Source organism: Bos indicus x Bos taurus, chromosome 7, assembly GCF_003369695.1.
Source record: "Bos indicus x Bos taurus breed Angus x Brahman F1 hybrid chromosome 7, Bos_hybrid_MaternalHap_v2.0, whole genome shotgun sequence".
In the NCBI taxonomy this organism is placed as follows: Eukaryota; Metazoa; Chordata; class Mammalia; order Artiodactyla; family Bovidae; genus Bos; species Bos indicus x Bos taurus.
In genome coordinates, this window is record NC_040082.1 from 84,162,110 (window position 1) to 84,188,777 (window position 26,668).

The 26,668-nt window shown below is 37.5% G+C and overlaps 1 protein-coding gene and 1 long non-coding RNA gene across 2 annotated transcripts in view; one reads left to right on the forward strand and one right to left on the reverse strand.

Moving 5' to 3' along the window:
- Positions 1-26,668, forward strand: part of PRRC1 (proline rich coiled-coil 1) — a 49,325-nt gene that overhangs the window by 5,633 nt on the left and 17,024 nt on the right. The window contains exons 2-7 of the mRNA XM_027547018.1: positions 4,770-4,890; positions 5,993-6,382; positions 8,860-9,020; positions 11,861-11,963; positions 14,158-14,321; positions 22,004-22,107. Coding sequence (XP_027402819.1) covers positions 4,788-4,890; positions 5,993-6,382; positions 8,860-9,020; positions 11,861-11,963; positions 14,158-14,321; positions 22,004-22,107 — 1,025 coding nt within the window. The 5' untranslated portion in view covers positions 4,770-4,787. The remainder of the gene's footprint in view (positions 1-4,769; positions 4,891-5,992; positions 6,383-8,859; positions 9,021-11,860; positions 11,964-14,157; positions 14,322-22,003; positions 22,108-26,668) is intronic.
- Positions 11,970-26,668, reverse strand: part of LOC113895621 — a 301,641-nt gene continuing 286,942 nt past the window's right edge. The window contains exons 4-6 of the long non-coding RNA XR_003511890.1: positions 17,928-18,056; positions 14,769-14,947; positions 11,970-13,251 (exon numbers count right to left, since the gene is read on the reverse strand). This is a non-coding gene — a long non-coding RNA (uncharacterized LOC113895621). The remainder of the gene's footprint in view (positions 13,252-14,768; positions 14,948-17,927; positions 18,057-26,668) is intronic.

Consider the following 26,668-nt stretch of genomic DNA (forward strand, 5'->3'; position numbering starts at 1 on the left):
GTGTAACCAAGGAACAGCATGTGGGAGTTTGTTTGGGGAGATGGAACAGTTCTGTGTCCTGATTGTGGTGGTGGCTCCCTGAGTCAGTGCATATGATGAAATGTCATAGAACTGCGTACAGACTCACACATGTAAATAAAAGCAGGTGAAATCCAAAGAAGGTTTATTCTTCAGTTACTTGTATTGTGCCAGAGTTAATTTCCTAGACTTTATGGTTGAACCCTAGTTATGTAGGATGCTGTCACTGGAAGGAGCTGGGTTAGGGCACTGATGAACTCTGCTCTATATTGGCATCTTCCGTGAGCCGGAAATTCCTTCAAAGAAGTTAAAAGACAAATACATCATCCCTAGTTTGAATGCCCCCACAGTGACTTTCTCTTAGAAGATTCCACTCTTTAACATGGCTTGTAAATCTCAGTACAGTCTGGGCTCCCATCAGGTCTGTGATCCTCATTCCTGTTCCTTTCTGACTCTATATAGTCACTTTTCCTGGCATGTACCCTCCTTGTCTTCTTTCCCTTTCCTAATTAAATCCTGATCATCCCTTTCTGACCCCCAAGTCAAAATCATTTTCTAGCAAACAGAATTGTTCTTGCCCTCAGAGCACATCATTCAGGCTGCAGTTCACTGTATGTTGGTATTATTGATTGTCTCCGGGGCTGGACTGTAAGTATCCTGTTTGCTTTTGCTTACCCTCTTATTTCCAGAGGCACCAGTGTAGTGCTTGGCAAGTGGTTGACCTTCGCTGAATATTGGTAAAATGAATAAAAACTTCAAAAATGTATTTGATGTATTTAGAAGTTCTGATTTTATACTTGAAGCAGGCTTGAAAGTTTGTAATTTTTAAGGAAATTTTCTAACATTTTGTAATCCATTTTTGTCTGTTAGGAAAAATGCTCGTGGCACTTTTGCTAAAACCTGACTTTTCTAAAAGCTGAGACCTAATCATTTAGCCATTATGTTGTTTAGTTGCTGTCATGTCTGACTTGCAACCCGGTAGACTAGCCTGCCAGGCTCTCCTGTCCATGGGATTTCCTAGACAAGAATATTGGAGTGGGTTGCCTATTCCTTCTCTAGGAGATCTTCCTGACCCAGAGATCAAACCTGTTTCTCTTGGCTTGGCAGGTGGGTTGACCATTATGGGGGTACTTTTTAGAATGTAAACAAAGAAAAACTGGGACTAGGGAAGAATACTGGAGTGGGTTGCCTATTCCTTCTCTAGGGGATCTTCCCAACCCAGGGATCGAACCCACATCTTCTGCATCGGCATGTAGATTCTTTTCTCTGAGCCACCTGGGAAATGGAGTAGCCTGTTAACAGGAGTAGCCCATGTACACTGCTTAGTGAGGAGGGAGGAAGTGTTTCAAAAATACTTTACATATTTTTGAAGTAATAGTGACTGGAATCTAGATATAAATCTAACATGCATTCCTGTGGCAGAAATTAAATTAGTAATTTACTATTTGAAATATATTGGGTAATTACATAGCTAACATAAAATTATTTCTCAATTATGAAGTAGGTGTATGAAAATGTCTCAGATTGTTTGTGCATTAAATAGTCTCACAGACTACTTTTTTAGAAATTTTGACAAATCCTTCACCTGGAAATAAGTGGCATTGTATACAGTAAAAACAGACATCTCTCTGTTGGTTATTTATTTACATTTGAGCTATGTAATTTTTATTTTATTGGCATGTAGTTGCTTTACAATGTTGTGTTAGTTTCTGCTGTACAACAAAGTGGATCAGCTCTATGAATACATATATCCCCTCCCCCTTAAACCTCCTTCCCACCCCAGGCCCTCCCCTGTAGGTCATCACAGGGCCCTGAGCTGAGTTCCCTGTGTTACACTCTCCCCTCCCTATCTGTCCTACATGTGGAAGTGTGTATAGTCAGTCCTGCTCTGCAGCTTATCTCCCCCTTGCCCTCTTCCCACCCCACCACCATGCCCACATGTCTCTTCTCTGTGTCTGCATCCCTGTTCCTACCCTGCAAACAGACTCGCCTGTACCATCTTTCTAGATTTCATACATATGTGTTAATTCAGGATATTTTTCTCTTTCTAACTGACTTTACTCTGTATGACAGACTTGGGTCTATCCCCGACCCAGTTTTGTTCCTTTTTTTTTGTGTGTGTGTAATAAAGTTTTATTAAAGTATAAAGGAGATAGAGAAAGCTTCTGACATAGGCATCAGAAGGGCTAGAAAGAGTACCCCGTTTTGTTCCTTTTTATGACTGAGTAATATTCCATTGTGTGTATGTACCCCTACATCTTCTTTATCTATTCATCTGTTGATGGCTATCTCGGTTGCTTCCATGTCCTGGCTGTTGTAAATGGTGCTGCAGTGAGCATTGGGGTGCGTGTGTATTTTGAATTACGGTTTTCTCAAGAGTATGTGCCCAAATGGTGGGATTGCTGGATCATATGTTAGTTCTAGTTTTAGTTTTCTAAGGACCCTCTATACGGTTCTGCTAGAAGCTCTGTCAATTTACAGTCTCATAGTGTACGAAGGTTCCCTTTTCTTCACACCCTCTCCAGCATTTATTGTTTGTAGATTTTTTGATGATGGCCGTTCTGACCAGTTGTGAGGTAATATCTCATTGTATTGATTTGCATTTCTCTAGTAATAAATGATGTTGAGCACTTTTTTATGTGTTTATTAGACATTTGTGTGTCTTCTTTGAAGAAGTGACTATTTAGGTATTCCATCCATTTTTTGATTGGGCTGTTAATTTTTTTGATATTGATCTACATGATTTGCTTGTATATTTTGGAGATTAATCCCTTGTCCGTTGTTTCATTTGCAAGTACTTTCTCCCATTCTAAGGAATGTCTTCTCATCTTGTTTATGGTTTCCTGCTTTGTAAAAGCTTTCTAAGTTTTATTAAGACCCATTTGTTTATTTTTGGTTTTATTTTTTTTTAGGAGGTGGGTCAGAAAGGATCCAGCTGCATTTTATGTCAGAATGTTTCCTCTTAAGAATTTTATAGTGTCTAGACTTGGATTTAGATTTTTAATCTATTTTGAGTTTATTTTTTGATGGTGTTAGGAAATGTTCTAACTTCATTCTTTTACATGTAGCTGTCCAGTTTTCCCAGCACCCTTACTGAAGGGGCTGTTTTTCTCCATTGTATCGTCCTGCCTCCTTTGTCGAAGATTAGGTGCCCATTGGTGCTTCAGGTTATCTGTAGACATTGAACTGTATTTCTGTTTTTGTGCCAGTACTGTATTGTCTTGATTAGTGCAGCTTTGGAGTACAGTCTGAAGTCAGGGAGCCTGATTACTCTAGCTCACTCTTTCTCAAGATTGCTTTGGCTGTTCGGGGTCTTTTGTGTTTTCATACAAATTGTAAAAATTTTTTGTTCTAGTTCTGTGAAAAATGGCATTGGTAGTTTAAGAGGGATTGCACTGAATCTGTAGATTGCTTTGGATAATGTGATCATTTTCACAATATTGATTATTCAGACGAAGAACTTAGTATAGCTCTGCGTCTGTTTGCGTTGTCTTTGATTTCTTTCATCAGGGTCTTATAGTTTTCTGCATACAGGTCTTCTGTCTCTGCAGGTAGGTTTATTCCTAGGTGTTTTATTCTTTTTGTTACAATGGTAAATGGGATTGTTTTCTTAATTTCTCTTTCTGATCTTCCATTGTTAGTGAGTGGAAATGCAGGAGATTTCTGTGTATTGATTTTGTACCCTGCAACTTCATTGGTTAGCTCTGGTAGTTTTCTGGTGGCATCTTTAGGATTTTCCATGTACACTACCATGTCATCCACAGTGAGTTTTATTTCTTCTTTTCCAATTTGTATTCCTTTTATTTCTTTCTCTTCTCTGATTTCTGTGGCTAGGACATCTAGAACGAACTATGTTGAATAATATTGGCCAGAGTGGGCACCCTTGTCTTGTTTAGAGAAAATGCTTTCAGTTTTTCACTGTTGAGAATAATGTTTGCTGTGGATTTGTCATATATGGCATTTACTGTGTTAAGGTAGGTTTGCTCTGTGCCTGTTTTCTGAAGCGTTTTTGTAATAAATGGGTATTGAAATTTGTTGGAAGCTTTTTCTGCATCTATTGAGATTTTCCTATGATTTAGCCCTTCCATTTGTTAATATTGTGTGTCACATTGATTGATTTGCATATATTGAAGAATTCTTCCATCCCTGGGATTAAACCCCACTTGATCATGGTGTGTGATCCTTTTAATGTGTGGTTGGATTCTGTTTGCTAGTATTCTGTTGAGGATTTTCGTGTCCATGTTCATCAGTGATGTTGGCCCGTAATTTTCCTTTTTGTGTGATGTCTTGGTTTTGGTATCAGTGATGGTGGCCTCATAGAATGAGTTTGGGGGTGTTCCTCCCTCTACAATTTTTTTTTTTTTTTTGAAGAGTTTGAGAAGGATAGGTGTTAGCTCTTCTCTAAATGCTTTATTTGCTAACTATACAAGCTAAAGCTGAAACTCCAGTACTTTGGCCACCTCATGCGAAGAGTTGACTCATTGGAAAGGACTCTGATGCTGGGAGGGATTGGGGGCAGGAGGAGAAGGGGATGACAGAGGATGAGATGGCTGGATGGCATCACCGACTCGATGGACGTGAGTCTGAGTGAACTCCGTGAGTTGGTGATGGACAGGGAGGCCTGGTGTGCTGCGATTCATGGGGTCGCAAAGAGTTGGACACGACTGAGCGACTGAACTGAACTGATACAAGGTTTAAAAGTATACTTTTTATTACTGTGTAATCTTTATTACATTTTAATATTTTTACAGTTGTACTGAAATTGAAAAATGATGGAAGAAAGTGGAATAGAGACAACACCACCTGGGACCCCCCCACCGAATTCTGGGGGCCTGGCTTCTGCTGCGCTCTCCTCCTCCCCGGCTCCTTTAGGTATGTGCAGTTGTCTAGCATCAGTGGGTTTTGAGGAGAGTCAGGATACTGTCGTCTTTTCTCAGAGTCATTTAACAAAAGCCTAGAGACATACCTCAGAGATACTGTGAGTTCAGTTCCAGAACACTGCAGTAAAGCAAGTCACATGATTTTTTTTATTTCCTAGTGCATATAGAAATTACGATTGCACTATACTGTAGTCTATTAAGTGTGTAGTAGATTATGCCTATGTCTAAAAAGAAAACAATGTACCGACTTCAAAATGTACCCACTTCAATTACATACTTTGCTAAAGCATTGCTTTAAAATGCTGGCTATCATCTGGGCATTCAGCAAGTTGTAATCTTTTTGCAGTGCCAAAGATCAGTGATCATGCATCACCATAACAAATACAATAATAATGTGAAATGTGAAATATTTTGAGTGGTACCAGAATGTCACACAGAGACACAAAGAACAAATGCTGCCGGGTAAAACAGCACCGATAGACTTGTTTGACGTAAGGTTTGCTGCAAACCTTCAATTTGTAAAATGAAGCAAAATAACGTGAGGTGTGCCTATATATTAAAACTTTTGTAATCTTTGCCAGGATGAAGGTAAATAGCCTTTTTTATTTAAGCCCAAAGGCAGAAAACATCTTTGTTTTGCTTTAATTTTTATTTTTTGTTTTCATATTAACTAGAAATCATCTTTGTTATGACAGAAATATCCTAAAAAGCGCATTAGCTTTGTCTAATGTTCTGTGACTTCGTGGAGATTAACCTTCTGACCAAAGTTTTTGAGCCCTAAATTGTGAGGTTTTATGCTTGTATTAGCAGAAATGAAAAGCAGGTCTGTTTTATTAAAAGCACAACAAAACAAACAGAAACACAAAGATGTGCAATACCATAACTTAATTTTATATACCTGCTGCTTTTACTGATGGGAATTGAAAGTCATTTGCACTCAGTCATACTCATGTATTGTTAATTATGTATTTAAAGATAACTCTTGGGAATAGGGTCTGTTAAATTTAAAAATTTCCCAAGATGGTAATAAGATACTTTGAAAACTAAGTGAAAGCATGTCACTGACGTGTGATTTTCCCTCCCCTCTTTCCTAGCCGCAGCCAGCACCTTCTCTTCTCCAAGCGCGTCCTCTGTGCAGAGCCTGCCGCCTCAGGTGTACTCCACCCCGCAGCCGTCCCTGCCTCCTGTGCAGCCTGCGGCACCCTTGCCCTTTGTGCCATCTTCACCAGTTCCTTCCGTTCCTCCGCTCGTTACCTCTCTGCCACCTCCTGCTTCTCCACCTACGGCTGCTGCCTTCAGTCATCCTCCTCTATCCCACTTCCCGCCTTCCACCTCTGCCCCAAACACTCTCTTATCTGCACCCCCTTCGGGTCCTCCCACTTCGGGATTCTCTGTTGGCTCAACTTACGACATTACGAGGGGACATGCAGGAAGAGCTCCACAGACACCCCTGATGCCATCGTTTTCTGCACCTCCAGTGACAGGTATTCTCTCATTGACACTTTGAAACAGGTGGCTGGCTATAGGGAATGTATTATCTGTTTTTTTGTTTTTTTTTTTTTAAACAGCTTTATCGAGGTGTAATTCCCATACAATTCACTTTTACGTGTACAGTTTAATAGTTGTTACTATATTTACCAAGTTGTGCAGCCATCACCACAGTCAATTTTAGAACCTTTTAATCACCCCCAAAGAAACTGCACACCTGTTAGCAGTCACTCCATACATCTCCCAATCCTCATGGTTCTCAGAACCACTAATCTACTTTCTGTTTCTGTAGATTTGCTTGTTTTGGACATTTCACATAAATGGACTTGTATTAATATGTAGTCTTTTGTGACAGGCCACCTTCACTTAGTGTGATGTTTTCAAGATTCATCCATGTTGTAACAGGTGTCAGAGCATTCTTCATTTCTAGGACTGGATTATATTCCATTGTATGGATATACCATGTTTTTATTTATTCATCAGTTGGTAAACTGTTGGGTTGTTTCCACTTTGTGGCTATGGTGAGTACTGATTTTATGAACCTTGGTGTGCAAGTTTTACATGGAAATGTTTTCATTTCTCTTGAGTATGTACCTAGGTTCAGAATTGCTGAGTTTTTTTTTTTCCTGAAGGGCTTCATTTTTTTTTCTAAATAAATTGAAGTAAAGTTGCTTTTAACATTGTGTTAGTTTCAGGTATACAGCATAGTTACTCAGTTATACATATATCTATATCTATTCTTTTTCAGATTCTTTTCCATTATAGGTTATTACAAGATATTGAGTAGAGTTCCCTGTGCTATACAGTAGGTTCTTGTTATTTATCTGTTATATATATATATAGTAATGTTTTTCTGTTAATCCCGAACTCCTAATTTATCCCCTCCTCTTCGCCTTTGATAACCATCAATTTTTTAATTTTTAGTATGTCTGTGAGTTTGTGTTGTGAATAAGTTCATTTGCGTCATGTTTTTAAATTCCACATATAAGTAATAACGTGATATTTGTCTTTGTCTAATTTACTTCACTTAGTATGATAATTTCTAGGTTCATCCATGTTGCTGCAAATGGCATTATTTCATTCTTTCTTTATGGCTAAGTAATATCCCATTGTGTATACATATACCACATCTATTGAATCATCTGTTGATGGACATTTAGGTTGCTTCCGTGTCTTGGCTCATGTAAATAGTGCTGCTGTTGGGATGCATGTCAGAATTGCTGACTTTAGTACAACTGTCAGACTATTGTCTAAAGCAGCTGCACCATTCATTTTACTTTCTTAGCAGCAGTAAAGGAGGGTTCTTGTTACTCTGCATGAATGTTTTATTCCCTTTGATTTTCAGAGCTTTCTATTTTCATTTAAAGTATTAAAATAAAATTGATGTTACTTAATATATGATTTTTATATGATATAAAACTTAGAACGTGGTCAGTATGTGAAAGCAAAAGTCGCTCAGTTGTGTCTGACTCTGTGACCCTATGGACTGTACAGTCCATGGAATTCTCCAGGCCAGAATGCTGAAGTGGGTAGTGTTTCCCGTCTCCAGGGGAATCTTCCCAACGCAGGGATCCAGTCCAGGTCTGCGTTGCAGGCAGATTCTTTACCAGCTGAGCCATGAAGGAAGGGAAATGTAAGACAAAATTACAAAATTTTGTCCTAACATTTTGTGCGGTTATAGAGAAACACCAAGGTGAAGTCTGAGTTTAGCTTTACTTAAAAATTATCAGAACTGAACAATCCAGGGAGTAGTTTTATTTAGCCATGTAAAAGTTCAAAATCAAGTAAGTGTATGTACCGTAAGTTGGTGGTGTCGGACTATTTTATTTTCTAGGTCAAGAACACCTAGAAATGGCTGTTCTTTGGCTTCCCTGGGATGGTTGTTGGAAATCAGTATTAAAACTTCATCCTGTCATATTCTTCCTATTGTTTCTCTAATTTTAGGAAAAGAAACAACTTTGTTGTGATTTTTTTTTTTAATCCAGTTTGGATTATCTACTTTAACAAAAATTTTTGCAGAGTGCAGGTATGACACCCATGTGTATGTATATGTGGATTTTCTTTTTTAGTTAAAATATTGTATATGGATATGTTTACTAATTTTTATTTTCATTTTGTGTAATGAGCTTGAGTGCTTACATCAGCTATTTTTATGCCTTACGGCGAATCAGGCTGTAGCTGTTTGCGTCCATGTGCTACATTGGGCAAACATGAAGTACTTTTGGGTATATTTTTTTGTCCATTTTCAGGGCACTAGATAATAAGCCTAAGAAGAAGGAAAGAAATTTCTTTTTTGGAGTTTGTATAATTTAGGTGATTCTTTGAATTCATATCTCAGTGTTGAAATGCCTGAGTGTATAGTAACATGATTAAAGCTGTTTTGAACTACTCATTTCATATGTTGTAGCATCTTTTTTATAGGAGATATTTTATGGAATAAATTACATATGTTAACATTTTTGCCATTAACTAGGTATTTTGCCAACTCCTATTACTCAGCAAGCCGGTTTGACATCTGTGGCACAGGGAACTGGAACCACATCAGCCATCACTTTCCCAGAGGAGCAGGAAGACCCTAGAATTGGTAGAGGTCAGGATGAAGCTTCAGCTGGTGGACTCTGGGGTTTTATTAAGGTAAGGGGTATTTACTTTAAAAACCGTGTGTAAGTTTTTAATTATAAAACTTAAGAGAATTTCGAAAATAAAAAAGAATAGTATAAGGAAAAATCATTGTAAAATATCTTTTTAGTCTTATTACACTTTTTCTAGGCTTCCCTCATAGCTCAGTGGGTAAAGAATCCGCCTGCCATGCAGGAGACCCCGGTTTGATTCCTTGGTCCAGAAGGTCTACTAGAGGAGGGATAGGCTACCCACTCCAGTATTCTTGGGCTTCCCTTGTGGCTCAGCTGGTAAAGATTCCACCTGCCATGCGGGAGACCTGGGTTCGATCCCTGGGTTGGGAAGGATCCCCTGGAGAAGGGAAAGGCTACCCACTCCAGTATTCTGGCCTGGAGAATTCCATGGACTGTATAGTCTATGGGGTTGCAAAGAGTCGAACATGACTGAGCGCTTTTCACTTTCACTATGCTTTTTCTATAGTTCCTCTTAGTCTTCTGGATGTGCCTATCTAGGTAGATATATCTCTAGTGGAGTAGGGACATGTGGACACAATTTTGTGTCTTTCGTTTATCTTTATTTAGTGATCATGAACATCTTCCAGCCATAAAATATTCTTCAGTCTACTTTGCCCAACATGTTATTCATTGCATTTATTTCCCATGTGTTATTTCACTAACCTGTTATTGGCATTTTCTGGTTGTAATTCTTATTAATAAAATTATGATGAGCCTCTTGTATGTAAATCTTTGCGTACCTCTGCTTTATCAGAGTTAATTCCTAATAAATGTCAGTGTGAACATTTTAAAAACTACAGATATATATTGCTCTCCAGGTAAATTATAACAGAACACCCTGCTGTAAGATCTTCCACTTGCGAGAAGTGATTATTAATTGAAATATAGTATTTTCTAATTTGATAGGCAAATAATACCTTGTGTAAATTTACATTACTTTGTTACTGAATTTGAGTTTTTTTTTAACTGTGATTTTTGACCATTTGTATTTTTCTTTTGTGAAGTCTGTATTCATATTCTTTGCCCAGTTTTGAATTGGGATTACTTTCTTTAGTGACTTCATAAGAACTCTTAATATTTTATTTTATGCTGTCATACATTGCCATATTCTCCATTTTTATCATACATTTCAACTTTATTATGCTTTATTGACACAAAATCTTCTAAATTTTTGGGAGTCATTTATATGAGTTTTTTTAAATGATAAAAATGACCTTTACCTACTACATTTTGATAATTGTTTTCTTATGATTTCTTTTAATTTTCTTATGGCAGTATTTTTTTTACCATACCATTTGATATAGCTGATACATTAATATATTATGGAGGTGGAAATCAAACTTACTTTTTCCCAACCACTTAATCGAGTATTCTAAAATCATATCCCAGTGATTTGATATGTCACCTTCATCTTAGTTACTAAATTCTGTGTGATAATGTCAGTTAGTGGGCTCTGTATTTTATTCCACTGCTCTGCCTGTCCTTGGCAGCAGTACCACACTATTTTAATAATTGTAACTGTTTGTTATACTAATATTTATTGAAAGCCTACTCTGTGCTGAGGTGGGGATTGGAGTATCTGTTGAGTCAGAAAGGTGGGTTCGCAGTCTTTGCATTCTTAAAGACAGATCAGCACTTGATTGTATAAGTTTTCTGTTTTTCTCTTCAAAATTTTTCTGTACTGGTATTGTCCATTTATTTTTCTTAACCACTTTCTTAAATGATTCCAAAGTCACTTTGTCAATCAAGTTCCCTTCAGTAGTCTGAGGGTTTGGTTGCAGTTTGATTATACGTTAAACATATTTTTTGATTGTTAGGTAGTTAAGCTGATTTACAGCATTTGAGCTTTATGTATTAGAAAGATGGCATTTTTTCTAAGCTTGCTTCTTTCTATCACTTTGTGCTTTTTAAACGTTTTCTTTGTGTAGGAACTATCACTTCTTTTTCTTATTAAGAGCCTATGTTCGCATGTCAATTACCAGTTGTAATAGTTCAGCTGTACAGATTTTGTAAATAACTCTTCTAATGTTCAGCATAAAAGATGAGTTGACAGTCTTAAATATCAATGTTATGAAGACATTTTTGTTTTGAATCACCTTAGTTTAATGGTAGTTGAGACAGGTGGAATCATGGCCTGTTAACCAGATGCCATCTCAGGAGGCATTGCTCCCTCTAAGTCTATTTGACTGTGGGAGAAGCATAGATGAAAGGAACTCCTCAGATCTGGTTCTTTCTATCTACTAGTGTGGTTTTAAGAATTCAGAGGACTAGGTCTGACTTTTTTAAAAGTGAGAGTTTGGGAACAAGACAAATAGGAAGTAGGAAAAAAGAAAACTTTCATAGAATATAAAATATTATATATTAAAGTAATAAGTAATTTTTCTGGGAAGTAAAGATAAATTGTTTTTACTATTAGGGAACAAAATATGAGTCTTTGGAGAAACACTTGATTACAGTCTTTATTTGGGACCCTAATGGACAAGTTTTGCCTAGTCTTTTATATAGATAACTAATAATGAAATGAAGTAAAAATATATGTTTACATAGAAATGAAATTAACATATATGCATACACATATGCTTATATACAATAAACATACTTTCAAGGTCAGTGCTGCTTGAAATGGGGTCTGTTGGTTGCTGTCAATCCACAATGAGATAAAGAGAAGTTGAGAGGAAGTGTTTTGAAATTTCATAGCAATTTGACGTTGGCATAGCCTTATTTTTTTTTACACTTTAGAGAAGCATAGGTCTGCAGTGCATTGGAAAATTAAAGTTTGTTTCACCATCACAGTGATTTTTGCTTAGAATGTGTATTCACATGTGAATTTGTTCTGTGCAGGGTGTGGCTGGGAACCCTATGGTGAAATCCGTGCTCGATAAAACAAAACATTCGGTAGAAAGCATGATTACAACGCTGGACCCTGGCATGGCTCCGTATATCAGTATGTACTTAAACTAGAGCAGCATCTGCCATGTAAAGTATGTGCTCATGTCAGCCACTGATTGTAATCCTATAGGTCTTATAATCAGTGGCAATCCTATGTTCTTATGTTGATTGTTAGTCTTGGTGCTTTTAATTCGTGTTTTCCTTAGTCATGAAAATTTTTGAAAACTTCACAGCACGAACTTTGCAGGAGTAAAAATTTGAATTATTAGTATACTTGCTGATTTTAATTATAAATATGGTTAGTGTTGCTTTATATGAATTTTACTATCACTATGGACATTTGAAGTGTTGCTTTGTTCATATTTGGCTTTTGACATTTCTTCAGTTATCTACTTTAATTACATGTGGTTATGTGTAACTCAGGAATAAACTTTTTAGAGGCTGTTAATCTGTTTACTAATAATATCTCATTACTGAGGTTTGCTAGGGAAGCTATTTTAATTTTAACCACCTTGGAACCCTCATTACCAAGAATTTTCCAGATGGTTAATGTACATATCCAATAAGTGAAATAACATAATCTCTCAGCAGGATTTATGACCAATTATTAGTAAATCTATTGAAGATAATAATTTAGTGGCCAAAGCTGTGCACCAGGTACTTGAACAGAGATTTTTCAATAGCAATAAAAAGTTAATAACTCTCAAGTCTTGAGTCTCTTGACAATTGACTGTCTAGTAAATGTCAAAAGATAAGACCTACTAATGGTAAGTACCATTTATTAAATATGATATGCCAGATACTAATTCTCATAAGAGGTCTGAAAGCTAGGTGTTATTTTCCTCAAGTTTTAGATGAGGAACTTGTGTTCAGAGGAATTTATTATTATTCTCTGTCGTACAACTTGGTGGAGCTAACAGCCACTTTGCTTCCCTTTAAGTAGAAAATTGAATCAAAGAATTCAGCTGAATTGGTCTTTGTGTTTCTAATTGTCATGATTTAGAATTGGACCCTACCATATATATTGATTTTATATATTCATAGTAATCAAGTTTGATATAATTTGTAGTATATATATTCTTTTCACAGGATCTTATTTTTAATGAGAAAAAAAAAGAATTAGCATTTTTGGAGCTCTTGTTGTTTTAATGGGTATTGTGTTAGACCCATTACCTATTTGAAGCATTTACCTTATTAATCCTTAGAGCAAGCTCTGTGAGGTGGCAGGAATTTTTCTATGAGGAAACAAGCTCTGTGACTTCCCCAAGGTAACAGAGCTAGTAAATGATAAAATCGGGACTCAAACCCAAGAGGTTCCTCAGGTCTAGTACTCTGCATGACATCTAGAAAAAGGAAAAAAAAAAAAAAAAAGGAGAGAAAGATACAAAATGAAATTTCTATTATTAGCAGATAAAAAGCAGTAAGACTTGAGTGTGAAAAAGCTATTGACAGCAAAAACTAGACCATTTGGATCTAATAAAACTCTAGCGGAACTTAACCATCTTTTTATACAAATATTGTAGAAATCACTATAACAATTTCAAATGTATCAAGAAAACATAAGGAACTATTAGAAATCGATTTTAACACAGTTTAGGTTTCTACATTTTTTTTTAATGAGCTGTCTTTATAATCATTAAAAATGACATGAGTCATCACAAACTGAACAGCTCTTTGAGCTGAAGCCTAATGGAACAGTACTTTGCTTGGGTCAGGAGCTATATCCCACATGGAGGGGAAAAAAAGACATATTCTTTTTATTTCCTATGTAACCCATTGCTTTTAGGTTTTGATGACTTAAGAAATTCCAATAAAGATGGGATCTGTGGAACATTATTCCAATCAGGAAAAAGTCCATAATAAAAAGCTCAGATATTTGGAAAATACTTTCAACTGCTCCAAAAGACACTTACTAAGGAACAGCATAGTGTTGTTTCAAGAGCAAAATGTTTCACAGCTTTTTTGAGAAATCTCAGAACAAGATGTGAGATGGCAGGGTGAAGTGTGTGTGCTTACCTCACATGGTAGAGTCAAAATGTACAGGCCTAGGGTAGAGTCCTGATATCATTGCTAAGTAGCTGTGTTACCTTGGGCAAGACCTTGTTGGCCTCAGTTTCTCAGCCAATTAAAAGGTTAATCTATATCTTATGTCATTTTGCCAGGTTGGTACTAATTATGTCATAAAATGTTAGTGCATGTAGTAATTATGAGAATTTCATTAATTTGAATTTTTCTTCTGGTCTTTTTAGAATCTGGAGGTGAACTGGATATTGTAGTGACCTCGAATAAAGAAGTAAAAGTTGCTGCCGTCCGAGACGCCTTCCAGGAAGTCTTCGGCCTCGCTGTGGTTCTAGGGGAAGCCGGGCAGTCCAACATTGCCCCACAGCCAGTGGGCTACGCAGCGGGATTAAAAGTGAGTAATAGAGCATCTGTTTAGGATATGGAAACTGCTGGCTTATCTTTTCATAATTCTGACGATAATTCTATGATCTCTGGAGTTGTTGGGTTTTTACATACTGAAATACTGATTTGGTTTTTAATTGGACAGCTCTCTAGTGTTATAACGATAGTAGAATTTTAAAGAAACCTAAAAATATGTTTTGATTATTGGGAGCAGGGTTTTAAATTTACCTGCCGACTCCCCCTTTTCTCTTGTACTTGGTAAGGGGAACTCAGCCACTCACCGAAAAATCTTTCTTAGCTTGCTTACTTTGAGTCTTCTCTTTCTTTGTCCTTTTAACTGATATACCTTAGAGACCCAACTACCTGGCAAGTTATAGGCACAATGCCTGTGTATAACCAGAGTTTGCCAGGGTCTCACCAGCATGTAGAAACCTATTAAATCTTATAATGCACTCACCAAAAGTAAGACACTGCTGTACTTTTTGGTAAAGGAAGATGACCTTGTGATTGCGTCTGCAGGTGTCTATAATCCTTACATAATAGTGGCAGATGACAGAATGGCTTATTTTGAAGACAGATTTCATACACTTGCGTACTCACACCTCCACTTGAATCGCACATACTTGGTGTTCTGGCCTATAATCATTAAAAACAAACAAACAAAAAACTGTCGGTTATCCAAACCAATCCTATTACCATACTAGACATAGTCCCCCCTAGCCTTCTATGTGCTAAGTTCCGAGAGTTCTGCCCTCCCTCTCATACATGTTTTATCATCACCATCAGTATACAGACATGCAAGAACAAGTGAACAATTCATCAGCGTACAAACACTGCTCCCACCTTAAAAAGAAAAACCAAAGAAAACCTTAGTTTTTTTACCCCTGTTTCCCCATCACCTCCTACCTTAGCTTTTTGCTTCATTTTGCAGCAAAACTTCCAGAGTTACCAACACTTTTATCTCTAGTTCTTTGCTTCATATTGTCTTAACAGTCCCTTCAGTCAGGGTGTCACCTCCCACCACTCCACTGAGGATGTGCTCTCAAGGTCACCAGTGTAGTTCCATCTTCTTTGCTCTAGCATGGGCTTTAAGACTCCTCCATAATGTCTTTATGCTCACGGATGCCACGCTTGGTTTCCTCCCTGCCTCTCTAGTTCCTTTCTGCTTTCTTTGTCGGTGCCTCCTTTTCTCCGCAGCCTCTTGATGATCTCTGTCCCCTCTTCTGTGTTCACTGTCCTGATGATCTCATCCAGTCCCATGGCTTTGAATAGCCGCTGTGTGCTGACAGATTTGAGTTTATGTCTCCAGCATAGACCTCTCATGTAAACTAGGTTTATATAAAAGTTGCCTTTTTGACACCTTCACCTGAATGTCTCAATACATCTAGTCCTCAACTACTTTTCTTTCCTTCTGATCTGTTTCCCCAAGATTTCTCCATCTCAGTTGATGACATCTGTGTCCTTCCATTTTCTCAGGTGAGAAACCTGGAGTCATCCTTGACTTCTCTCCTTACCCATGTCCAACTCATCAAGAAATCTTGTTCACTATACGTTCAAAATACATCCAGCATCTGACTGCTTGTCAGTGTCTTCATTGCCCCCACCCTGGGTAAAGCCATCACAAGGTCTTGCTGAAATCTTGCATTCACCTTCTAACAGGTCGTCAGTTTCTACCCTTGTAGCCCTGTAGGTTATCTTCAACAGAGGAGCCAGGATAATTCTTTCAGCACACTAGGTCAACTTTTCAGAACTTTGTTTCCCTTAGTATAAAAATACAAATTTCTTACCGTGCTTTCCACAGCACCGTATGACCTGGCTGAACTGGCCTGTTTTTTTTTTTTTTTCCTGATTGAAGTATAGTTGATTTTCATTGTTCCTGGTGTATAGCAAAATAATTCATTTATACCATATATATGTGTGTGTGTATTCTCTTTTAGATTCTTTTCCATTATAGGTTATTAGAAGATATTGAGTATAGTTCCCTGTGCTATACAGTAGGTTCTTACTGTTTATTTGTTTTATATATATATATAGTGTGTATCTGCTAATCCCAAAATGAAAGTGAAAGTGAAGTCAGTTGTGTCTAACTCTTTGTGACCCCATGGACTGTAGCCTACCAGGCTCCTCAGTCCATGGGATTTTCCAGGCAAGAGTACTGGAGTGGGCTGCCATTTCTTTCTCCAAGGGATCTTCCCAATCCAGGGATCGAACCTGGGTCTCCTGCATTGCATACAGACACTTCACCATCTGAGCCACCAGGGAAGCCTAATCCCAAACTCCTTATTTATTCTGCATCCCCTTTCTTCTTTGGTAACCATAAGTTTGTTTTCTATATCTGTGAATCTGTTTCTGTTTTGTAAATAAGTTCATTTGTACTTTTTTTTTTTAATTTCACATAAGCAATATCATGTTTGTCTTTCTCTGATTTACTTCACTTAGTGTCATAATCTTTTAGGTCTGTCATTTTGCTGCAAATGGCAAGGCCACATCTTATTTATCCATTCATCTATTGATGAACATTGGGGTGTATGTATCTTTTCAAGATAGAGTGTTTTTGTCTTTTCCAGATATATGCCCAGGAGTGGGGTTGCTGAATCATATGGTAATGCTGTTCGTAGTTTTTTAGGAAACCTCCATACTATTCTCCACAGTGGCAACACCAGTGGCCTTCTGTTGTTCCTCTGTCTTCGTCTCTAGTCTTCCCCCTTGCTCCCTCCATGCCAGCTGTATTGGCCTCCTTGCAGGTCTTATCCTTGTCTAACAGGCTGCTCTCTTGCAGCCTTTCCACTAGCTCTCTGTGAGACACTTTTCTCACATACCTACTTGGTTGACTCCCTGACCTCCTTCTAGTCCTCAAGTCTTCCCTGTGCAGCGAGGCCTGTCCTGACTGCCTGGTTTAGTACTGCAGGCTGCTGCCACTGATCCTGCACTCCTGATCCCTCTAACCCTCCTTTTTGTTTTTCCTCCTATAGCATTCAGCATTTTCTGATCTACTATATAATTTATATTATTTTTATTTTTAATGCTTTTTTCCCACTAGAATTTAAGTTCTACAGGAGCATAGATCTTTGTTTTATTTACAGATATGAACTCTTAGAATACTGCCTTGTTTTGTTTTTTTTTTAAATGAATATCTAGCAGCCTTATTGAGGTAATTTGGTATCAAGCCACAAACAGTACAATTGAAAGTGCTAGGGTAAACTTTTAAAAGTAATTTTCTCAACTAAACAGTCTAATGCAAAAGACGTTTTCACTCTGGGAGCTGTTTCAAACTTTGGGGTAAACAAACCTTACCAGAACAGATACTTCCCTTAAGAGAGCTCTAGCTGCCCGTCTGCTGCCATGCTGTGATAGTGCCTCTGCCGTCAGACAGCACACTGTCTTCACACTTGTCTCTGTGCGCTTCTGGTGAGACACAAAGACTCTGCAAGGTCGAGGTAGACCCAGAGAGTTTTTAGGAACTCAGCTTCTCCTTCCTCAGTTTCCACATGTGTTCTTTCCTGAAATGTTCTGACTGAAGACGTACTTGTAATGGAATCTCCTTTCTCATCTCCTCTTTATAAGCTCTGCCCTCTCCCAGTAGAAAATAAAGACATATCTCATGTCCCCAGATTACCTCAGAACATTAAATCCTCCCGAGTGTCATCCAAAGGGACAATTCCAGATAACGTTTTGGATGTTATGGACGCAAATGACACAGTGACTCAGTAAAATCTTCTGGCAAGTCATGTGGTTTCTGATTGTTCTGGAAAAAAACAGAAAAAGGACCAGATAAAGTTGTCAGCTGATAAGTCGTTAATACTTTCTGATGATAGATCACTACATGATTTTTGGAATGTAACTCAGAATTTCATGGTTTTTAAGGCTTGAGTCTTCAATATTTTGTTGTGCTAAATATCATTACATCAAAGATATTTCAGATAACTAGATACTGAACTTGAAAGGCTGATGGAGATTTTTTTCTGTAAAAACCTAATTTTATGAACATAGTTTAGTTTATGTTGTGATTTTGCTATTATTTGACAGATTTGTTTTAGTATTGGTTTTTGCCCTTCAAATTTAGACATCGTTTCCTTTTCCACAGTCTTTAATACAAGCTTCAAATTCATTGAAACTGATATAAATATCAAACTAATTTGTAATTTTATCAGTTGTTTATTTTGGGTACACTAGAGGGAGCTAATGAGAAGAAAATAAAGCAGAGTATTAAAATTTCAAACCAGATTTTTTTCTATCCATCTGCTTTTATTTGAAGTGAATGGTTTTTTGAACTAAACCTAAGTTTTCCTTTATGCATATGAAATTGTTTCAGTTCAGTTCAGTTGCTCAGTTGTGTCTGACTGTGACCCCATGGACTGCAGCATGCCAGGCCTGCCCGTCCATCACCACCTCCCAGAGCCTGCTCACACTCATGTCCATTGAGTAGATGATGCCATCCAACCATCTCATCCTCTGTCATCCCCTTCTCCTCCTGCCTTCAATCCTTGCCATCATCAGGGTCTTTTCAAATGAGTCAGTTTGCATCAGGTGGCCAAAATATTGGCATTTCAGCTTCAGCATCAGTCCTTTCAATGAATATTCAGGACTGATTTCCTTTAGGATGGTCCGGTTAGATCTCCTTGCAGTCCAAGGGACTCTCAAGAGTCTTCTCCAACACCACAGTTCAAAAGCATCAATTCTTCGGCACTCAGCTTTTTATAGTCCAACTCTCATATCCATAGATGACTATTGGATAAACCATAGCTTTGACTAGGCAGACCTTTGTTGGCAAAGTAATGTCTCTGCTTTTTAATATGTTGTCTAGGTTGGTCATAACATTTCTTCCAAGGAGCAAGCATCTTTACATTTCATGGCTGGAGTCACCATCTGCAGTGATTTTGGAGCCCAAAAAATAAAGTCTGTCACTGTTTCCATTGTTTCCCCATCTATTTGCCATAAAGTGATGGGACCAGGTGCCGTGATCTTAGTTTTCTGAATGCTGAGTTTTTAGCCAACTTTTTCACTCTCCTCTTTCACTTTCATCAAGAGGCTCTTTAGTTCTTCGCTTTCTGCCATAAGGGTGGTGTCATCTGTATATCTGAGGTTATTGATATTTCTCCCAGCAATCTTGATTCTAGCTTGTGCTTCATCCAGCCTGGAATTTCACGTGATGTACTCTGCATATAAGTTAAATAAGCAGGGTGACAATACACAGCCTGCCAGTTCTAACTGTTGCTTCCTGACCTGTGTACAGATTTCTCAGGAGGCAGATCAGGTGGTCTGGTATTCCCATATCTTGAAGAATTTTCCACAGTTTATTGTGATCCACACAGTCAAAGGCTGTGGCATAGTCAGTAAAGCAGAAGTAGATGTTGTTCTGGAACTCTCTTGATTTTTTGATGTAAGGAAATTAATCAGCCATAATTAAAGTTAGGAAGCTCCCAAGACTTCTCTAATGCTAAGTATTACTTTTACTGAAAAACCAAGTATATTTATGACCACTGTCTTATAGGTTATATTCAACAGACATGTTGTTACTATCCATTAGAAATTATGAAGAAGTGTGGAATCCAAGTTGCTTAGTTTAAGCTCTCAGAGCACAGTGTAACCTCTAGAGGCCTTTCTTCATCTTATTTCAGTTCTGAGATAATTACTTCAAATTAACCAAGCCTTTAAACTACCTAGTTTTTTATTCTCCTTCACTGCTAAGTTCCCTGGTAGCTCAGACAGTAAAGCATCTGCCTACAATGTGGGAGACCAAGTTCGATCCCTGGGTCAGGAAGATCCTCTGGAGAAGGAGATGGCAACCCACTCTAGTACTCTTGCCTGGAAAATCCCATGGATGGAGGAGCCTGGTAGGCTATAGTCCATGGGCTCACAAAGAGTCAGACATGAGTGAGTGACTTCACTTTCACTGCTGAAAAATAAAATTAAAATTCCCTTTTCAAAACATGGGACTAATATTAAAGTGTCTCTACTTGTGACTCTAAAAGATGTGCATTTAAGTAAATGCTGTGGTCAGAGGAGGAGAGAGGCTGATTTACCTGCTCTGCATATTCTGGATTCCATGAATAAAAACAAGAAGTAAACTTGTCTTCCCAACTCACCATCCTATCTTTCATAGGTGCTAATTCAGTTCAGGTAAATATTTTGTGAACCTTATGCAGTATAAGCCCTGTGCTATAGGGTAGTTAAAAATGAACTGACTGAGTTTCTGTTTCCTTGGGAGCATGAAATCTAGGACTATTTTTTAATGGTACATAGTTGAGATACCATCTTTAAAAAGTTGCGAATGAATCTCTATAAACAGCCCACTAATCCCTGTATAGCTTTTACTGAATTAACATTTATTTAAACATTTTTAGAATAAAAATTAGCCATAACTACCTTTTGGGAGGAGTGAATTAGGCAGATGTACTTTATCCTATACAAAGAATTAAGTTCATCTTAGCTGTTGTATTTTCTTCCAAATTCAGAAGTGATCTCCACGTTCAATTTGGTGATGCCTAACGTTAGTGCTGTAGGCCTTTAGAAGCCCTTGATGTTTCTCTTGTTCACTTTTTCATGTTGTAAGTTCTTACTGAGTACCTGTTAAGTTAGATGTTGTGCTAGGTAGCCGAGATTCAAGAGTAAGGAGAAATACAGCTTGATTCCATTGTAGTTTAAATCACATCTTCTTTCATCTTTCATGTTTAGTAACTAATGACAAGTTGGTTTACATGTTCTCACTTCTTTTTTTTTATTTGTCTCTGAAATAAATTCTATTGTTTCTAAAAGTGCCCTGGCTTTCTTAATTTTTGTTTTTGAAGAATTGACCTCATAATCTCATTCACTGCTTAGTGCTGCTGTTCATGATAAAAATAGGTGTATTATCCATGACTAGTTTTACTCAGAAGTGTTTTATGTAGCTTTTTGAACTCATTCTCATATCAATTATGAGTACTTGTATGAAGCGATTAAAATGAAAGTAGTAAATGGCAGCCTTGTCCTTGCTAATCCAGCTTTTAGTTTCCTACTACAGATATATATTTCATTCATGATTTTTGAGTTATCTGTATAGTATTCTCAGCCCCTCAGTTTTATTTCATAAATGGCAATTATTTTCTTGATTAAGCTTTGGTGTAATGAATACACTGCAGTTAAAAAAACTGTCATTTTGGTGCATATTTTAAAAGTGAAGTCGCTTATTTGTGTCCAACTCTTTGCAACCCCATGGACTGTAGCCTACCACGCTCCTCCATCCATGGCCATATATATAAAAGGACTCAGAAGAGAAAAAAACATATTTACTATTGATAAGATTGCTTACCTAGAAAAATTTGAGAGAATCAACCAAAGAACTACTAGGATTGAAACATTTAAGATGGCCTCTTGCCAGAAGCCATTAAAAAACATTAAAAAACACCTAGTTTTCTTATATTAGTAATAACCAATTAGACCATGGAATATAAAATTATTCATTCCACAATAGCAACCAAAATAATAATGCATATAGGAATAACTTGGAGGATGTGTTGCAGACTATCAGTACTAAGGGGAATATGAGTGAGCCTCTTCACTATTTACTCTCTGTTGTTCTATATGTTTTCATGTTTGTAATGAGTATATATGTATTTGGGTATAAATGTGTACACATATTACTTATATAATCAATTAGCATATTTAATACTGATTAACTTGAAATAGTTTCTAATATACGCTGTTTCTATTCAGGGTGCCCAGGAACGGATAGATAGTTTGCGTCGAACTGGAGTGATTCATGAAAAACAGACTGCTGTGTCAGTAGAAAACTTCATAGCAGAATTGCTTCCTGACAAGTAAGAGGCTTTTTTTTTTTTTTTTTAAAGCATAGTTATAATTGTTTTTTTCTTTCTTTTTTTTTTTTTAAATTTTATTTTATTTTTAAACTTTACAATATTGTATTAGTTTTGCCAAATATCGAAATGAATCCGCCACAGGTATACCCGCGTTCCCCATCCTGAACCCTCCACCCTCCTCCCTCCCCTCCCCTCCCTCTGGGTCGTCCCAGTGCACCAGCCTCAAGCATCCAGTACTGTGCATCGAACCTGGACTGGCGACTCGTTTCATACATGATATTATACATGTTTCAATGCTATTTTCCCAAATCTCCCCACCCTCTCCCTCTTCCACAGAGTCCATAAGACTGATCTATACATCGGTGTCTCTTTTGCTGTCTCGTACACAGGGTTATTGTTTCCATCTTTCTAAATTCCATATATATGCGTTAGTATACTGTATTGGTGTTTTTCTTTCTGGCTTACTTCACTCTGTATAATAGGCTCCAGTTTCATCCACCTCATTAGAACTGATTCAAATGTATTCTTTTTAATGGCTGAGTAATACTCCATTGTGTATATGTACCACAGCTTTCTTATCCATTCATCTGTTGATGGGCATCTAGGTTGCTTCCATGTCCTGGCTAGTATAAACAGTGCTGCGATGAACATTGGGGTACACGTGTCTCTTTCCCTTCTGGTTTCCTCAGTGTGTATGCCCAGCAGTGGGATTGCTAGATCATAAGGCAGTTCTATTTCCAGTTTTTTAAGGAATCTCCACAGTGTTCTCCATAGTGGCTGTATTAGTTTGCATTCCTACCAACAGTGCAAGAGAGTTCCCTTCTCTCCACACCCTCTCCAGCATTTATTGCTTGTAGACTTATGGATTGCAGCCATTCTGACTGGCGTGAAATGGTACCTCATAGTGGTTTTGATTTGCATTTCTCTGATAATGAGTGATGTTGAGCATCTTTTCATGTGTTTTTTTAGCCATCTGTATGTCTTCTTTGGAGAAATGTCTATTTAGTTCTTTGGCCCATTTTTTGATTGGGTCATTTATTTTTCTGGAGTTGAGCTGTAGGAGTTGCTTGTATATTTTTGAGATTAGTTGTTTGTCGGTTGCTTCATTTGCTATTATTTTCTCCCATTCTGAAGGCTGCCTTTTCACCTTGCTAATAGTTTCCTTTGTTGTGCAGAAGCTTTTAAGTTTAATTAGGTCCCATTTGTTTATTTTTGCTTTTATTTCCAGTATTCTGGGAGGTGGGTCATAGAGGATCCTGCTGTGATGTATGTCGGAGAGTGTTTTGCCTATGTTCTCCTCTAGGAGTTTTATAGTTTCTGGTCTTACATTGAGATCTTTAATCCATTTTGAGTTTATTTTTGTGTATGGTGTTAGAAAGTGTTCTAGTTTCATTCTTTTACAAGTGGTTGACCAGTTTTCCCAGCACCACTTGTTAAAGAGGTTGTCTTTAATCCGTTGTATATTCTTGCCTCCTTTGTCAAAGATAAGGTGTCCATATGTGCATGGATTTATCTCTGGGCTTTCTATTTTGTTCCATTGATCAATATTTCTGTCTTTGTTCCAGTACCATACTGTCTTGATAACTGTGGCTTTGTAATAGAGCCTGAAGTCAGGCAGGTTGATTCCTCCAGTTCCATTCTTCTTTCTCAAGATAGCTTTGGCTATTCGAGGTTTTTTGTATTTCCATACAAATTGTGAAATTATTTGTTCTAGCTCTGTGAAGAATACCGTTGGTAGCTTGATAGGGATTGCATTGAATCTATAAATTGCTTTGGGTAGTATACTCATTTTCACTATATTGATTCTTCCAATCCATGAACATGGTATATTTCTCCATCTATTAGTGTCCTCTTTGATTTCTTTCACCAGTGTTTTATAGTTTTCTATATATAGATCTTTGGTTTCTTTAGGTAGATATATTCCTAAGTATTTTATTCTTTCCGTTGCAATGGTGAATGGAATTGTTTCCTTAATTTCTCTTTCAGTTTTCTCATTATTAGTGTATAGGAATGCAAGGGATTTCTGTGTGTTGATTTTATATCCTGCAACTTTACTATAGTCATTGATTAGTTCTAGTAATTTTCTGGTGGAGTCTTTAGGGTTTTCTATGTAAAGGATCATGTCATCTGCAAACAGTGAGAGTTTTACTTCTTCTTTTCCAATTTGGATTCCTTTTATTTCTTTTTCTGCTCTGATTGCTGTGGCCAACACTTCCAAAACTATGTTGAATAGTAATGGTGAAAGTGGGCACCCTTGTCTTGTTCCTGACTTTAGAGGAAATGCTTTCAATTTTTCACCATTGAGGATAATGTTTGCTGTGGGTTTGTCATATATAGCTTTTATTATGTTGAGGTATGTTCCTTCTATTCCTTGTTTTTTTCTTATAAAGAGAACTTTCATGACAAGATCTTTTCATCTTTTAGCAGCTTTCAAATATGCAAAATTCATGATTAATCCCACGCTGTACATTACATCTTCATGACTTATTTTATACCTGGAACTTTGTACCTTTTAATCCCCTTCATCCATTTTACCCTGTCTCCCACTCCTGCCTCTGCATCCACCAGTCTGTCCTTTGTATCTGTGAATTTACTTCCCCACCTCCACAGGTAAGGGAGAGCCTATGGTATTTATCTTTCTCTGACTTACTTTAATTACCTTAATTCCATCCATATTATTGCAAATGGCAGGGTTTTCCTTCCTTTTTAATGGAATAAGATACTATTTTATATCCACATGCATATAAATATATATACCACACCACATGTATATATATATATGTGTGTGTGTTTGAATGTGTATACATAAATCACATTTTGTTTTTCATGGACACACACTTAGGTTGCTGCCATGCCTCGGTGGTTGGAAATAATGCTGCCATGCTTCGGTCTTAGTAGATTGTGTGTGTTTTTAGGAATTTATGCATTTCTTCTAGGTTGTCCAGTTTGTTGGACAACAGACTGTTGTTTGTTTATAATGGGTTCAGTGAGTGGCTTATTATATTTCCCTTAGGAGCAAAAATAGAATTGCTCACACTGAATATCTAGTAAAAAATGTATCTTACTTTAGAACCAGACAGAAAATATGTTATGGCCTAGCTATATCATCTCATTAGTTATGTGACCTGTGTAGCCTAGCTCACATTTCTACTCTTATTTTCTCCTTTTTAATTATAAAATTTACATTGTGTTGCCTGAATTCTAAGACTGTGTTAATTATCAATTAAATAAGATAGAATGGTGTAGCTTTGACTTGGATGCTGACTTCCATAACAAACACAAACAGCTATCATCTTGCATAGCTGTTCAGAGTAATGGGAGGTCTGGCAGGATGGCCTGGAGGCAGTCACCAGGTTTGAGTTCTGTTGAGCACTGCCTCTCATCTATGTAGGTTGGGAAAAAACCTCTAACAGCATAATTTGTCATTGTTTTTGAGGGCATTAAACTTTTAATGGATGGATTTTTTGATCAGAGAATTTTTTTAATTTGCAGAATTGTCTTATATTAAAATAACTTCCAACTGTTGAGAGCTACCTTCTTCCTATTTACCGTGTGATTTTGTTGCTTTTGGGCTTCCCTTGTGGCTCAGCTAGTAAAGAATCAGCCTGAAATGTGGAAGACCTGGGTTGTATCCCTGAGTTGGGAAGATCCCCTGGAGAAGGGAACGGCTACCCCCTCCAGTATTCTGGCTTGGTGCAGTCCACGGGGTCGCAAAGAGTTGGACATGACTGAGCGACTTTGACTCATGTAATTTTTGTTTTAGTATTGAGTAGCACTGTGCTTAGTACTTTGTAGCTATAGTGTACAAAATGTACTCCAACTTTGAGGGTCTGTTATAGACCAGGTGGGAGAGAAAATGTATACACAGATAAACAGTTTTAAGTGACTGTAAGTGTGTAAATCTTTACTTATAGGAAATGTTACATACATGTTCACTGGAAATAATTTGATGTGGAATAGTGTCAGATAAGGAGAAGGCAATGGCACCCCACTCCAGTACTCTTGCCTGGAAAATCCCATCAATGGGGGAGCCTGATGTGCTGCAGTCCATGGGATCACGAAGAGTTGGACATGACTGAGCAACTTCCCTTTCACTTTTCACTTTCATACATTGGAGAAGGAAATGGCAACCCACTCCAGTGTTCTTGCCTGGAGAATCCCAGGGACGGGGGAGCCTGGTGGGCTGCCGTCTATGGGGTCGCACAGAGTCGGACACGACTGAAGCGACTTAGCGGTAGCAGCAGCAGTGTCAGATAAGAGTCATGAATGGTTGGTACTTGAACTGAAGTTTGAAGAGTAGTTAAAATTTGGATAAGTGAAAAAGAATAGGTAGGACATGCTATGTGGAGGAAGAGTTGTGAAGATGATTAAGACACATTTAGGTGTCAGAGATTATATCAGCTTGGCTGAACATTGTTGGATAGAAAGTCAGGTGTAGTCTGGGGACAGACTGAGGAGCTTTGAATATTCGGTTGGGAAGTTTGAACTTTCTGTATAAGCACGAAGCAACAATCCACTGATCATTATTATTTCATTTTTTCCCCTCGATTAACCTTTTAAT